The sequence below is a fragment of the Micropterus dolomieu genome, linkage group LG06, assembly GCF_021292245.1.
Source record: "Micropterus dolomieu isolate WLL.071019.BEF.003 ecotype Adirondacks linkage group LG06, ASM2129224v1, whole genome shotgun sequence".
Taxonomy (NCBI): domain Eukaryota; kingdom Metazoa; phylum Chordata; class Actinopteri; order Centrarchiformes; family Centrarchidae; genus Micropterus; species Micropterus dolomieu.
This window is the reverse complement of record NC_060155.1, coordinates 18686066-18701065: the sequence shown is the minus strand read 5'-3', so window position 1 is coordinate 18701065 and position 15000 is coordinate 18686066. Positions and strand designations below refer to the sequence as shown.

The 15000-nt window shown below is 41.0% G+C and overlaps 1 protein-coding gene across 5 annotated transcripts in view; it reads right to left on the bottom strand.

Annotated features, from left to right (window-relative positions):
• The window catches only part of epha4b (eph receptor A4b), an 89974-nt gene that overhangs the window by 11263 nt on the left and 63711 nt on the right, over nt 1-15000 (bottom strand). For all 5 annotated transcript variants that reach the window (XM_046051285.1, XM_046051286.1, XM_046051289.1 and 2 more), the window contains 3 exons: nt 6080-6147; nt 5141-5266; nt 4570-4755 (listed from right to left, as the gene is read on the bottom strand). In XM_046051285.1, the coding sequence (XP_045907241.1) occupies nt 4570-4755; nt 5141-5266; nt 6080-6147 (380 nt within the window). The remainder of the gene's footprint in view (nt 1-4569; nt 4756-5140; nt 5267-6079; nt 6148-15000) is intronic.

The following is a 15000-nucleotide window of genomic DNA, read 5'->3' as shown; positions in this document are numbered from 1 at the left end:
CTACACACACACACACACACACTCACACACACACACACACACACACATCCATACACTGGGAGGTGTTTTTAGCTCCGCAAACGACTGTGTTATTTCTGAAGGCGAAGAAAGGCAATAAATTTCAATGAATATGAATGTGATTAGTTAATTATGTGCTTTCAGGAGGAAATTGAGGAGCGCTGGTGAACGTTTGGCGTAGAGGAGCTCCACGACAAGCTGGAGAGGATCCCATCTAGCCTGTGAATGTGTGTGAATGTGTGTGTGTGTGTATTTGATATGTGGATGGCATGTGATGAAGGCGCAACAAGAAGTGATTCGGATTCATTGTATCATCGAGTGTGTGTTTATGCTGGCACCAGACGAAACAAGCTAACGTGCAGCGTTGAGTGCGTGTGGTCGGTTTAATTGCTAACCTCTGCTATCTTTCAGAGTTGCAGGGATAATTCTGTATGGCAGGTGTCCAGATGATGGCTAGTGATAGCTGTGTGTGTGTGTGTGTGTGTGTGTGTGTGTGTGTGTGTGTGTGTGAGAATTTGAATTGGGACCAAAATGCTGGACCCCACAAGATTAAAGGGCTTTTAGTTGTGATGGTTAAGGTTAGGGATAAGGGGCTTGGGAATGCATTATGTCAATGACGGGTACCCACGAAGATAGTGACACAAGGATTAGTGTGTGCGTGTATATGAAAGTGATAGAGACAACGTGTATACAGTATATCTGGGAAATTACATTATGAGTTTCTGTGTGTGTTGGTGTGAGTGTAAACGAAAGTGATAGAGTCTGTATACATCCAAACAATTACATTATGAGTGGCTATCTGTGTGTGCGCCAGTGGGCCACATTACCGCAATATTGAATGAGACGGCCCAAGGTACAAACGAGAAAATGAAATAACTGCTGTATTGATTAATGTTAAGGGTCCAAACTAAGTGATACAGTGCTTTTAACACAGAACAGATCTCTGTTCTGGGAAGGTCCATGTGAGGGGGTGCGGAGAAGCAGAGAGACAGAAACTCAATAACCTTATCTCCACTCCGCTCTTCACCTCTCCTCCTACCTCTTGGCTTTCTCATCTTCTCTCATTTCCTCACGTTTCTCTCTTCGTCATCTCTCCTCTCGTTGGTCCAACCCCTCTTTTCCTCGAATCTCTTCGCACATCTTTCCCCGTTGCCCTCATTTGTTCTCAAGCCCCATCTTCTCTCATTTCCTCGCTCTTGTATCCTATCTCATTCATCCATCTATCCCCCCTTTCTTCCCTCCATTCCGCACCCGTCGTCACCTTCTCTCCACGCTCCCCTCCACGCTCCCCTCCTCCTGTTTCCCCTCTTCCTCATTTGTCCAATCTCCACATCTGCATACATATTCAAAACCCTGAATAATTTCAAACACTCTGACAGGAAACATTGAAATACTTATTGTTCAGAGCACAAAGACACACAGTTAAAACTAATCACTAGTTTCTTCAAACAGAAGACGGGTGGAAAAGACGTGTGGTTTTGCCGATTTAACAGCACCTTTGTAGAGCAGCCTTTTTTATGTGTGTGTCTGTGTGTGTGTGTGTGTGCGCGCGATGTGGGCAGATGAGATGGAGCTCGATAATTGAGGGTTTTCCAAATGAGCCGATTGTTGCAGTGATTGTAAAACATAAAGGACGGATGGATAAAATGAGGAACGGGGAGATGAAGGGAAGATAAGGAGATGGGGGGGTGGCAGATTGATGTACTTTCCTGATGTGTAGAGAGACAGATAGAGAAAAGAAAAATCTATTTTTTTCTCTTTTCCTGCATGTGGCGCTCTTATTAGCATGACAATAGCAACAATCAGGTGGCAGACAGCAGAGTAGGCTATTAAAGTGGCACACGGCAGGGGCTGAAGGCTTATGTGGTTTTAAGCGGAGAGAACACACACACGAAGAATGGAGGAAAATGCAGAGCCAACTCATCCACACACCCAATACAAAATACAACTGTGCAAAATTACAATAAATACCATTACAACCATTAGTACTAACACAACTGCCACCTACTACTGCTGACCGTGGTACTTGTAAGACTATATCTGATTATAACAGCTACGACAAAGTCTGCAATTTCTGCAACATCAACAAGAACACTTATACCACTAATATTACTAGCATTCCTGATGTGAATACATCCATGTGCTTGGGCATAGGCACCATTTTCGTGTGTGTATTCCTGTATTGTTACGTTGTAGAGCTGAAATGTTTTCTGACCAACTGATAGTTGAGACAAAGGCAGGATAGCTGTTTCCCCCTGTTTACAGTATTTAGGCTATGCTGACTCCAGTCTCCTAGCACCAGACAGATACTAGAGTGGCTGATATCCTCACAGTAAATGTTTGCTATTGCTGCAGTATCATTACTACTGCTTTAAATATTGTTACCACTGCTGCTGTATACTACCACAGCTACTTCTGCTGACACCTCAGTGGTACTACTCCAACCAATAGTACTCCTGCTGACTCCACTACTAACACCTACACAAACCAATCCAACACACCTGAGCCCAGAGCAGTCAGGGTCAGCCTGCCTGATTAGACTGAGGGCAGTGTGAAGGGACCAGCTGGTGTTTGAGAAAAAGGCCTGAAGGAATTATTGACCCATCTCAACTCTCACCCCCTCACTCGCAGATACGCACCTTGGGCTGTGACCTGTGAAATTACTGCTCCGCTAGTGAGATTTGTTTCTGAGTGGCTCTATCAGCTTCTCAATGTGCCGTGAAGACAGGTGAGAAGAGAGGCACTGAGAAACACATCGAAAAGTAGACAAAAGTAGTCACATCCACACACCCCAAAACAACATGCAAGAACATATTTTTATAATCATTGAGCACAGCAAAGTAAACCGCACATTATTGTGTTTAAGTAAGGTGCTCGTCAAGCCAGAGTTCTGCTCTTTAGCTGTTTCTATTGTCAACTCCGCTATTGTCCTATGTCACGAAGGTTCAGGGATTTGTTTAGTAATTCTTGAATTTATTCTGGTATTTTAAATCAGAATAGTGTGTGAACAAATAAAGCCCCATAATTATGTCTGCCTGTCAGAATAATAATAAAAAACACACATTTGTTTAGTTTGTTGCTGTAGTACTTCTACAAACTGCCTCAAGCTTCCTAACCAAAGGTCACAGCTAACGTCAAGCATTATTTAGACAATGAGAGAGAGAAAGAATGACAGAGTGAGAGGAAATGAATAAGAAATTCAGTGGGGTCTCATTCTTAGTATGCATGCTGCTGAATATTCATGAAGCTAAAAACACATCCAATTAACTTTATGAATTATTAATATTCATGATAAAAGCCTATGCATATGCATTTGCTCTTTTATTGTTAGTCTAAGTGCCACTGAGCACCGTTGTGCGATGGACTGAAGATCTTTGTGTGTGTGACAGAGGGAAAGGGGGAGTGGGGTGGGGGGTGGTTATTTGTATGCCGCATGTTTACAATTCTGTTTCTTTGTAGCAAGTGTCTCCCTCTACTTCTTTTTCTTGTCTGTAGATCTCTAACACGGTGTCATAGCAGAAGAGGAACAGAGCAGTGGCATACACATACACTATATACACAACATCACACATTGTTGGATTAGCCAAAATTGAAAGTAATTTATTCCAATGGAAGCTGAGTGAAACCAGCCCATCAAGTAAGTACATGCGGAAGTAGATGACGTCATAAATGAAATAATTTAGCTTTATCAGGACAAAATAAAACAATTAAACCTAAACCTTTTTTTCTCACAACAAGTTTATTTATGGTCAGTACTGGTCAATGATGATTATAATGTAAACTCTACTTGACATTTGCCATTGTTACACCATTTCACCAATCATGAGAAGAACCACGCTACGCAAAAAAAAGCTTTGCATTTTGTTTGTGATAACTGTTGGGTCATAAAGGCACGCATACCCAGAGAAAGTTTTGGTGTTTCCTTTCAAATTTTGTCTAGGGGAAAAAATTTGTTTTCAATTTTAGCCGGCTTAGTTTTGACGGATTCTGAGGGCTACAAAGAGAAAGAGACAGTGGTAGAGGGACAGGAGAGGAGACTGAGAGAAAAAGGGAGAGAAATGGGGAACAATTGAAGGAGAAGATAAGACAGACAATGACTGAGAGAGAAAGCAGGAGCGTGAGATATAAGACGAGAGAGAGATAGATGGACAGGGGGAAAGAGACTGATTGAGAGGGCGAGGCGCAGCAATAACACATCAGCCATCTTGTTGAACCAGACCCGTGTCTATGAACACACGCACTCGCTCTAATTGCCTAACACGATCATGTAAAGTAAACAAGTAGCCGTTTGAGAGGCGGACAGTCGCCGTTCACATGCACTCCGCCATGCGTCATCAGTGTGTTACCATGGTAATGGAGCCTTTATCTTATCCAGGGTCAAGTCCTGTTTATGTCACCAGCAGCACTGCTGCGTCTCACACAGGTATGTGACAGACACACACATTTACTAGAGCACACTTATAGACAGCGGAAAAGACAAGAGTATGGTTAGACAAACACATCAACCACCCGTACACGCAGGATGAAGTAAATATTTAGTTCGACACTCACATCTTGTGACGACACCCTCCAGCCTGATGATGTTCGGGTGGTCAAACTGTCCCATGATGGACGCCTCAGACAGGAAGTCCCTCCTCTGTTTGTCAGAGTATCCTGCCTTCAGACTTTTGATGGCCACGTAGATCTCTCTCTTTCCCTGCACACGCAACCGACCACTGCACACCTCCCCAAACTCTCCTACATGCACACACACAGACCAAAAAACCATGATTAAATTATATGTAAGATAAGAGCTTGTACAACTGATGAATATCTGAGCTCTTATCTGTATTTTTGTTATATATATATATATAAATCTAGTTACTCTTACATTGTCATTACTAATGACTCTAAATTGCATTGAGATATTTAAAAAAAACTAAATTATTTCATTTTACAGTTGCTACTTCAATGTTAACTGTTTACTTTGCCACAAATAAGGAAAAATATTCATACATGCTGACATGACTCAGTTGAATCCCTAAAAACCAACCAACCATAGTTAAAGTATTTTGAATTCTGTCAAATAAATAATTTACTGTCCTTATTAATATAGTCTACTGCTGTTTTACTGCCAACTCACCAGCTCCAATGACTCTCTCTATGCGAATATTGGAAGCATCAATCTCTTTGGCAAAGTCCCTGACAGCCTGGTTGGGGTCTTCATAGGTGTGAGGATGGATGTAGGTCCTGCTGCCTGGAAGCTTGACTGGATGAGTGGAAAAGTGGAGAAATAGGGAAAGATAAATAAAAAAGAGAAATGCTCACTGTACTCATATATAGCCAGCTTTTGCAGGTAAATTAATAGTATTAATAGGTTATTAATCCCTCTAGGGAAGAAGCAGCAGACACTGTACTTAAACATTTCAGTAGTGTGAATTCATGTTGAAATAGCTTGAGCGTGGGTTTCTGGTTGAATGACATTACAAATTATTACATAATTAAACACATAACTACTTTGTTAGCAATGGTGTTAAAATGACTCATAATTTTAACAGGAACCCATAAGGAGCTTGTCTCTGCCAGCAAACATTTGTGCAAGATAGTGTGAAACAATGTGGATTATTCAGCTGGGAATGCTACAAATTTGGAGACTTAACAGTTTCAGTGCTTATGATTCATTTGAAGGTGTGCCACAAAGTTGTATGTGAAGAAATAAAGATTTTCAGGTTGTTGTCACTTTGGAGTATTTTTGTGATATAATATTCATCCTGTCTTTTGTTTATAGTTATAAATTTAGGGAGTGATGTGATTCATTGCAGGTGGGTGTGAAGTGTGGTTTAAAGACATGTTATGTCTGTGTATGGGGGTTCTTGCATAAGAACAAACTAGAATTTTTTTTTATTTGTCAAACTCAAAGATGTATTTTTTAAATGTATTTGTATGCATCATGCTATAACGTTAGTTAATACTTAAAATTAATTTCAGTATGTCACATAATAAACTGAAACGTTTCCATTTTGATAGCAATAAACATACAGACATTAGTATGTGTGTACAGTACATATGTTTGTGTCTTTACCTCGGCCATGTTGGAACTGCATCTTCTCTTCATCAGGGTCCTGCTTGGCTTTGATATATCCACAGTGCCTGAAAAAGATATGTGCAGTTGGATTATTTTCCTGCATATATACACAGTATAGACTCTTTTCCCACCACACATAAACTAATGTAACATTACAGCATGTCTGTGGAAGATAACATTCCCTTGGGTGCATATGTGCATTGTGCAATTGCACACAGGTGCATATATTAAATCTATGATATTTCCAGGAAAACCCCCTGCTACGCTGTGTGTATGAACAACTAAATATTTCCTTTTGTCTCCACACACCCAGCCCTCTGTATAAGATAAGCCTGGTGGAAAATAAAACAAACTATTCTTGTTTTTTTATGCTTCTGCCTGTCAGTTCCACACTTCCCTCTAAGCTGTGTGTGTGTGTGTGTGTGTGTGTGTGTGTGTGTGTGTATCTGTATGTCTGTCTCAGAGGCAGATGGACGCATAAAGCACTCCTCTTTATTCTCATTCTTATCTATGGACCCCTCTGGTCGTTAACCACTGCCTTAAATATTACCATAGGTCACACACACAAATGCACACATCAGTGCCCTCTTCCCACCCCACTGTGCACACATGCCCACACCCTGCGGCGTGGGTCAGTCCAATGATCAAGACAAAGTATTGACGAATTGATCAACTCAATCCTGCCGTCCAGCTGAGAGGAAGTGTTAAACTTATTCTGTTTTACAGACCTCACAGGGGGATGCTGTTTAGTGTGTGTGTTCTTGTGGGATGTTGGGAGTGTCATATTTTTGCGTCAGCGGATTTTCTTTCCAAAACTGTGTTTAACAGCCTTAATAACACATAACACTGTCTCTGAGAATAACTGCTCTTTTAAATTCAGCAGATTTTAGGACAGAAAACATAAAATGTAAAAGCAGTTTCATGTAACGAGGTACTAAGCACAACATAAATACTACATGGCCTCCTTTCATCTCCCTTTTCCCTTCTTATCCCATCCTCCTTGAGTGTCATGCAGGTAAAGCAGCAACCAATCAGTATGTCTGTCCATCGTGAAGATAAATTGATTTGGGCTTGCAGCCAAGAGTAACTGGGAATCAGCAGCAAAGACTCTATGTGATTTGGAGAAGCAGAGAGGAGGAGGACAAAGGAGAAAGGGAGACTGAAAGAAATAGCAAGCAGAGATTTAATAAAGAAAACAGAGAGGAGAAGTTACATAAAGACAAAGCAGACAAAAAAATAAAAGAAGAATTCTGAGTGGAAAAGAAGCATTACGACTAAGAATGAGGGAGAAAGGTGGGGTCTCACTAGGCTCAGTACATCTCAGTCATTTGGTATTTAATCCTTGTGTTGATTTTACACACCTGAATGCATGGCATAACCCAGACATCAATATACTATCTTGGGAATACACACACACAGACACACATGAGGGTAGAGACTGGTTGCTGGTATTTGGGGATAAAGAGGAGGGGGCATAATGTTCTTATGAAAGGGGAGTTGGGGCCCCACCTGGTTATCAGCTGGGCTCAAGCCAGTCAAACACCAAGGGACTATCATTACCCCCTTGACACACACTCACACAGACGATCAGCGCTTTGGGGCATGTGTTTAGAACATATGGGAAATGGGGACATAGGTCACACCTCTGCTCCAACTGTGATAATCCCAAGGGGGGTGTGCACGCACACACACAAACACACACACACACACACACACACACGTGTAGTTCTGCAAAACCCCAACACCCACATTCAAAAAACTTCCCTATCACTGCTGGATGTCTATGTGTGTGTATGTGTGTGTGTTTGATGGGAAATGAACACATTTCCATAGTAATTACAGAGCAACTCATTTCTCCTCTCCAGTTTGAAGTGTCATGAATCATTAGCGCTGCAGTCTTAAACATGGCACAAAACCTGACATGGATATGGCTTTTGTTTCCCCCCAACAGCTGTCTCTGTGTGTGTGTGTGTGTGTGTGTGTGTGTGAGATAGATATTTTATTTATTACCTGCAACTGACCTTTAATTCATCTATTAGAGGCTCTGGAACTGGACTCTGGAGAACAATGTGGAAGCCATTTTCTGATGCCGCAGTTTTTTAATACTTAACATTTTAAACTGGTAACATGTGGCAGTAGTACAAAAAGAACATAACGGAACAAATAGTTGTCATAGGGTAATCATACATTTGTATGCATTATTCTCATTTGCAGTTATTCCATGTTTAAACAATTAGGCTGCTTGTGTGTAGATAGTCCACTTTTCCCAATTTTTGTCACATATATTCTCATAGCCTGTGGGACTATGGATGGAAATTATCTTGTAGCTACAATCCGACATGTTTACATGCATGTATTCCATGTTTGTTCATTAACATGTACTGTCCCAATCAAATAAATAAATAAATTAAATTAACTCTAAAAACTCATATTGAGAAGATTTCCTGATCAATATCTAGCAGATCAGCGTCATACCAACTTCTTGTTTGCTGGCTAAAGCAATATTTTAATCATGTATTTTCCGCTTCTTCATATAATTTCTAATAAACACGTGTTGGGAATCAAACGTGTTTATAAACAAGTTATTTGCAAGCAAATATGTGGGAAAAACAATGCTGCCCGAATTATGTTTTAAATCAACATAAGAGGAAACTTTTACATTTAACGTATCTGCAAAAGATTCACTTTCCCTGGAATATCCGCTACTGTTGTCTAAAGCATGATTAACATTTTATCTCTCTGGAGTTGTTCTGTTTAGATACTCTTGGTTTGGGTTAGAGAAAAACTGCAGTTTTAGTTAAATATTCAAAAAGACAGTTTCAGTTTCCAGTTCAGGCACCATTACGTAGAGTATTTTTGGGCCTCAGTCCATTTAAGTGGATTCACGACTAACATCCCACTCTTCTTTTTCCTTCCAGGCCTCCATGTGCTAATTTACTTAAGTTTACATTAGGTTTTGTGTTTTGTTCGCACTCATCTCAACAGTCCACTCATCCACACATTGCATTCATTACTGATATTCCAGAAGTACATATTTACATTTATTTGAGTTTAAGTACTCCATTTTCATTTTAAATCTTCATTCCTGTGTGTGCCTGTTTTGTCCGTCACTTACTTACTTGTTAGTCTTAGCCTAACAACAGGGGGACACGGTCTCTGTAATTTAAAGTCCTGTGCTTTGTACACCAGCTGTACAGGAATTGCACGTTTCCTGGATTGGGTAGAAATATTATCAGTGCTTCATATCAAGGCAACTACACACGTTTCCTCTAAAACCTATTGAGGTAAATACATATGCATATTTTGTAGGAGATATAGTTGTGGAATTGGCATATTCCATGATGTTTTTATGATTGTATTTATATGATGACAGAAAACATGGTTATGGTCACCATGTAGATTGTTGAGTGGGTAATTGTCTGCTAGTGATCTGGATGCCGCAGGCTTTTACTTTACAATATGAGCATTCATAGACTCTTGAGCTGGAACAGACTTATAATGAGATACAGTAGTCCTCCTGCATTGCCACAAGCTGCTTCTTTATACTGCTGTACTGCAGTGTGAAGTTAGCACTATCTGTCACTGTGGGGGAAATCATTGTTCCATTTAGCTACCATCCAACTGCACTATACACATCTCACACACACACACACACACACACACACACACACACACACACACACACACAGCTGTATATACATGCAGATTCAAAGCACACACACCTTCTCCAATCACGCAAAAACACACACTTTAATGGACTGCGATATCACTATCACACCCGGGTTCTCACCTTTCTCGCTGCCTCTCTCTGTTCCACTTCACTGAGGACAACAAGCTATCCCTGTCCTCCAAAGCCACACACTCCACATTTGCATATCAATTTACTTTTTAATATAATACTCTGTCACTCGAGACCCATTTGTCATTCTGCTAGCAAGCTTACACCTTCATAGAACTCCATCCATATATTATTGTCGCCGTAGCCCCTCCCCTATTTTCCTCTCTTTTCCTCTCCCTTCCTGCCCTTTATATCTCCAAGGTGTTATATTCTTTCTTAATTCTTCCTTTAAGGTGAAACTTTCCCTCGTCCAATAACCCATATCCTATTTTTCTTCCTCTTGTTTCCATCCATTTGTCCTCCTCCAACAGGCCCTGTCCTGTGCTCTCTTTTTCTTTGTGGTGTTTTTTTTAGTGATAGAAACAGTGGACACCAGGAGCTGGAAAGAGAAAAAAGAGAGAGAGAGAGCGAGGTGGGGAGGGAGATGGAAAAAGAGAGTGCTGACAGGCAAGAACGCACAATGGGGGTCCTAGCCTGCATACCAACTAACAAGCAATCAGATGGAAGGGAAGAGCGAGGAGGGAAGTAGAGGCAGCCATAGGAATAGAAGCTTGAAGGTTAACGTAAGGAGAGTGGACAGAAAGAGAGGCGTGGTAGTGTTGTGTGCTGCAACAACAGGAGCTAAAGATAAAAAGAAAGAAGACATCTTATGAGAAGTAAGAGCGCTACAAAGAAAATGAAGTGTGTAAAAAAGGAAGCAACAAGGAGGAGAGTATAATCTTTACAGTAGGGACACTGGCTACATGTGCAGAAAAGAAGATGATAGAAATAAGGAGTGATGGAGACGTCCAATATTGGCTGCATGGATGAAGGATTAAGAAGGACAGTGCAGCAACAATGTGCAACACTATCAACACATAGAGGCTCAGCGGGTAGAGCGGGTTGCACGTTAATCGGAAGGTCGGCTGTTCAATCCCCGGCTCCTCCAGGCTGCATATCTGTTACTGAACCCCGAATAGCCCCTGGTGGCTGTTCCACCAGTGTATGAATGTGTGTGAATGTTAGTTTCTGTTTGAGCACTTAGGCTCAGTGTATGAATGGTGAATGCAGATGTAGTGTAAAAGCACTTTGAGTGGTCAAAAAGACTAGAAAGGCGCTATATAATTACGGAGCATACCGAGCATAGCTGCTCCCTGAAGGGGAAAAGAGAAAAGATAAGAGTTGATGAACGGATTAAGAGCAGATGACAAAGAGAAGAGTGTCAGTCAACTGTATGGCTGCAAGAGGTGTGCTTAAAAAGAGTGAGAGAGAAGAAGGAATGGACAACACCATAATGTAACCGTAAACTGGAGAAGATGAGGCCAGTTATTGGTAACCAGTAGTATGAATGTAAGGAAGGAGCTAAAATAAACTGATAAATCTGTTACATTCTTTCATTGTTTATACCCACTTAGACCCAACCAAAGAAGCTGGATGCTATCCCAGCGAGCGTTTCCCAGAAGCCATGGAAACACCAGTCCATCACAAGGCTAACACAAGACAGATAAACACACTCAAACAGACAGGATTATTCAGTCCACTTGACACTGGGAAGAAACCATAGCATGTGGAGGTCAGCTCACATGAGCACGGGGGCGTCAGGCGATAGCTCCAGCCTTAAATATGGTGCAAAAATTATAGTCAGACCTTCCAAAAAAGTGACTTGAGAAACAATATATTATTACTGATTATTACTGTTTGAATCTTAGGGAGACATATAATACTGAACATATGTTCCCTCAGACTATCAGGATGAACTAGGTGAACTTTTTCCTCTGTATGTCCTCTGCCTTGTCTAGCACATTGTTCTCTGTGAATCTTTTTCAGTGCCTTGCACATTTTCATATTTGCACTCGAGTGCATACACCATAGTATTATTGTATAGTTTGCTCTACAACTGTGACATTTAACACTCCACCTACACCTGACTTTTATCTTTATTTTATCTTTAAGTTTATTGTTTATATGTCTTTTTCTAATTCTTATTTTGATTCTGATCTGCACACTAGCCCTTTTTAGCACAGCGACCCTGCATCTCACTGCGCACATTGTGTGAGCATGTGGCAAATAGACCTAAAGATAGTGGCTATCCAGTTGCCTGGTAGCAAGTCAAAATCCAGGTGGTCCTTGTCATGTATAATGTATAATCTTACAAAATGTGCCGCCTCCTTATTCCGATATTGTCACTATTATGCCAAGTCTTCATTTATTGGTCTATTAGCCTCAAGCTCTTATGCTGCTTCCATTTCCCCTTCAGTCTAACTCCAGGCTATAAAGAGTGGGAGACAATATCTACTGCACTGAGTTGCACCCATTTGTACTTCCTCAGACAATTAAACCCACTACTCAGTGATTCTGTTGTCGTTTTAGTTTGCTGGTGCTGCTCAAGCTTTGACTGTGCAGTGTGGAATTAAGAGAATGACTTCTGTCAGATACAGATGTGGTCATCATGTCACACAAATGCTACTGTATTCTCTGATATAACGTATTTAAGGCCGTGACAGCCTGCAGTTCCCAAGTTCTCTTATAGAAAGAGTCTGCTGAGCCACTAAAGTCCCCGTCTGAATCAGAGAGGAAAAGCGGGGAAAGAAGAAAGGAGAAAAAAATGTATAGAGGGTATGAAGTGGAGAAATAGAGAGAGTGCGGATGGCTAAAGCAAAAACAGAAAAAAAAAGATGAGGGGAAAGAGTGCGGAATGAGAAAATCGAGAGAACACATAGTGACAGAAAAGAAGAGAGATGCAAAGTGATCAAACGAGGGGAAACTTTGGCAGGACAGAATAAAAAGCTTGATTATGCACTAAAGGCTGAAGAGAAGAGAACAGGGTGAACAGGCATGGTGGAAGAACCTTAAAACAAAGTGGGACAAAGAGACGGACCAAAGACAAACAAAAGTTGTGTGGACGATTGGTGACAGAAAGAGAGGCAAGATATAAGAGAGACAGAGACTGTCTTCATGCAAGTGAATAACCTTGGACTAATGTTAACCTGAGACACGAAGAGATCTAATAAAGTGTGTGTAGTTCTGAGCTGCGTGGTACCGCCCAGTTTGTTTTATATGACTGGCCACCTTTAATAGGATTAGAGGCCGGCTGCTGGCTGGAAGACGGGAGCAGAAATTGATACACTCTGAGACAAGGAAGAGTCAGAGAGGGATCATTCATACAGAAATGTTGTCTTCCTTTCCTCTCCTCTCCTCTTTCATTTCCTGTTTTTTTCCCCCACTGCTAATCAGAATGACTAGAAAAATTAAATCAGTAAATCATTAGTCACCCCTCCGGCATGACACAATGAAATAACACATCTATCCTCCTTTCTCCCCACCTCACACACACACCCTGCTGTGGGTATCTGCTCTCCTCATTACTCATGATAATGGTGATTCCATTTAATATCAAGCTATTAAATAAAAAATAATTACTGGGAATGAAATCAATGGATGAAATTCACACTCATTATTTCACAGCAATATTAATAATATCGTTCATCAACCTGAAAAACAAACTGCGTTCACTGCGTGGGTGCTAATATACTATTAGGTTTATAAAAGCTGATTGAGGATAATTAATTAAGAGTCAAAACAGCATGACCACGAAAAAAAACAAATACAAAAAAGTCTGTAACCGAGAGCGCTTAGGAACACAAGTGAGGAAGATTTCTTCTTCTGGCCCTCTCTTTCTCTCTCCGTCTTGGCCGTGTCTGGCACTGGCTCAGCGCTCTCTGACCACAGTGTAAAAAGATTTACTCAGCTCTGCCTAATTATTAGGAAGGGGAAATGATTAGCTGAAGAGTTATGACTAGTAAATCTGTCTATGTTTCATTAACACCCTGTTTGGAAACATTTCATTTAGCTCATTAAAGAGAGTGGTAGTGGGGGGAAAGAAAAGGAAGGGAAATGAAATGAAAGGTAAGGAAAGGAGAGAGGTGGAGGAGAAGCAGTGAGGTTTGGAGCTGGGTAATTGGTGTAATGTAGCAGAATTTTTAACAACCCGGTGAAAAGGTCAAATAAGAGGAAATCGAAAGAGAGAGATGAGGCAGAGGAGCATGTCATCTGTATCATTAAGTGAAGTGTATCTTGATATTTGCTAACAGATCAGTGTGAAACTAATTCCCCTAATGATGTTACTACACAGACACAACCTGATTAGGTCATGATCATAATATGTGCACTTGTGTATGTGTGTGTGTGTGTGTGTGTGTGTATCCGACAAATGTATCTGAATACGCTATAAACTTTAAAACCCCAACCAAAAACAGTTTTTGAATTTGTCTGATGTTTATTGGACATTTGATCAAACCCGCTGCAACATCTGCTCATGCATAAAGCCTGTGTGAAACAGTTTTGCACCTGCGGCAACTAGCTGCTATTATTGCACTGTTTGTAAGTACTTTCTAGGCATTCTGCAGACAAAGCTGTATTCAGCAACACCCTACAGCTTAGCTCCATTAATTGAAAGCACCAGCATCCAAGCAGCACATACAAATCTGTCTAATACATTACACACACATCATCGTCATTGCATGTATGTACACACACACTTCCCCAAACCGGCCTGTTTTGTTTAATATTGGTTTACACAGAATCTCCTGGCTGCCAAATCGTAATTATCAAGCAAACAGACCAACACCACCCACAGGGAAGGGAATGCATTGGCTGAATTCTACCTTTACTAAATTCACCATAAGTATTATGGCAAACATGGGTCCATTATTTGTGCCTATGTTCCGTTTTTTTCCTTCAATTTCCTGTTTTTGTTAATTTGTGGTTCAAAAGCAAGCGTGTGATTTTTTTTTATTATTTCCCACAACTAAAAAACCCTCACCAATTTTTCTTACTTTTAGTCTTTGGTGTTGTTAATTAAATAAAAAATTGCCTTTGTAATCCAAACATGCAGGAAGGCACACACACACACACACACACAAGCACAAACACACACACACTATTGCTATTTTACACTCAATTAGTGTTCTTCAGTTTCTCAGAAGTCTCTTTCTCTCTCTACCCCTTAACTCTGCCCTCCTCTCTCAACAGCATGTTTCCATCAGCACATGACCCCCCCCCCCCCCCCCCCCCCCCCCCCCCCCCCCCCCCCCCCTCTTCC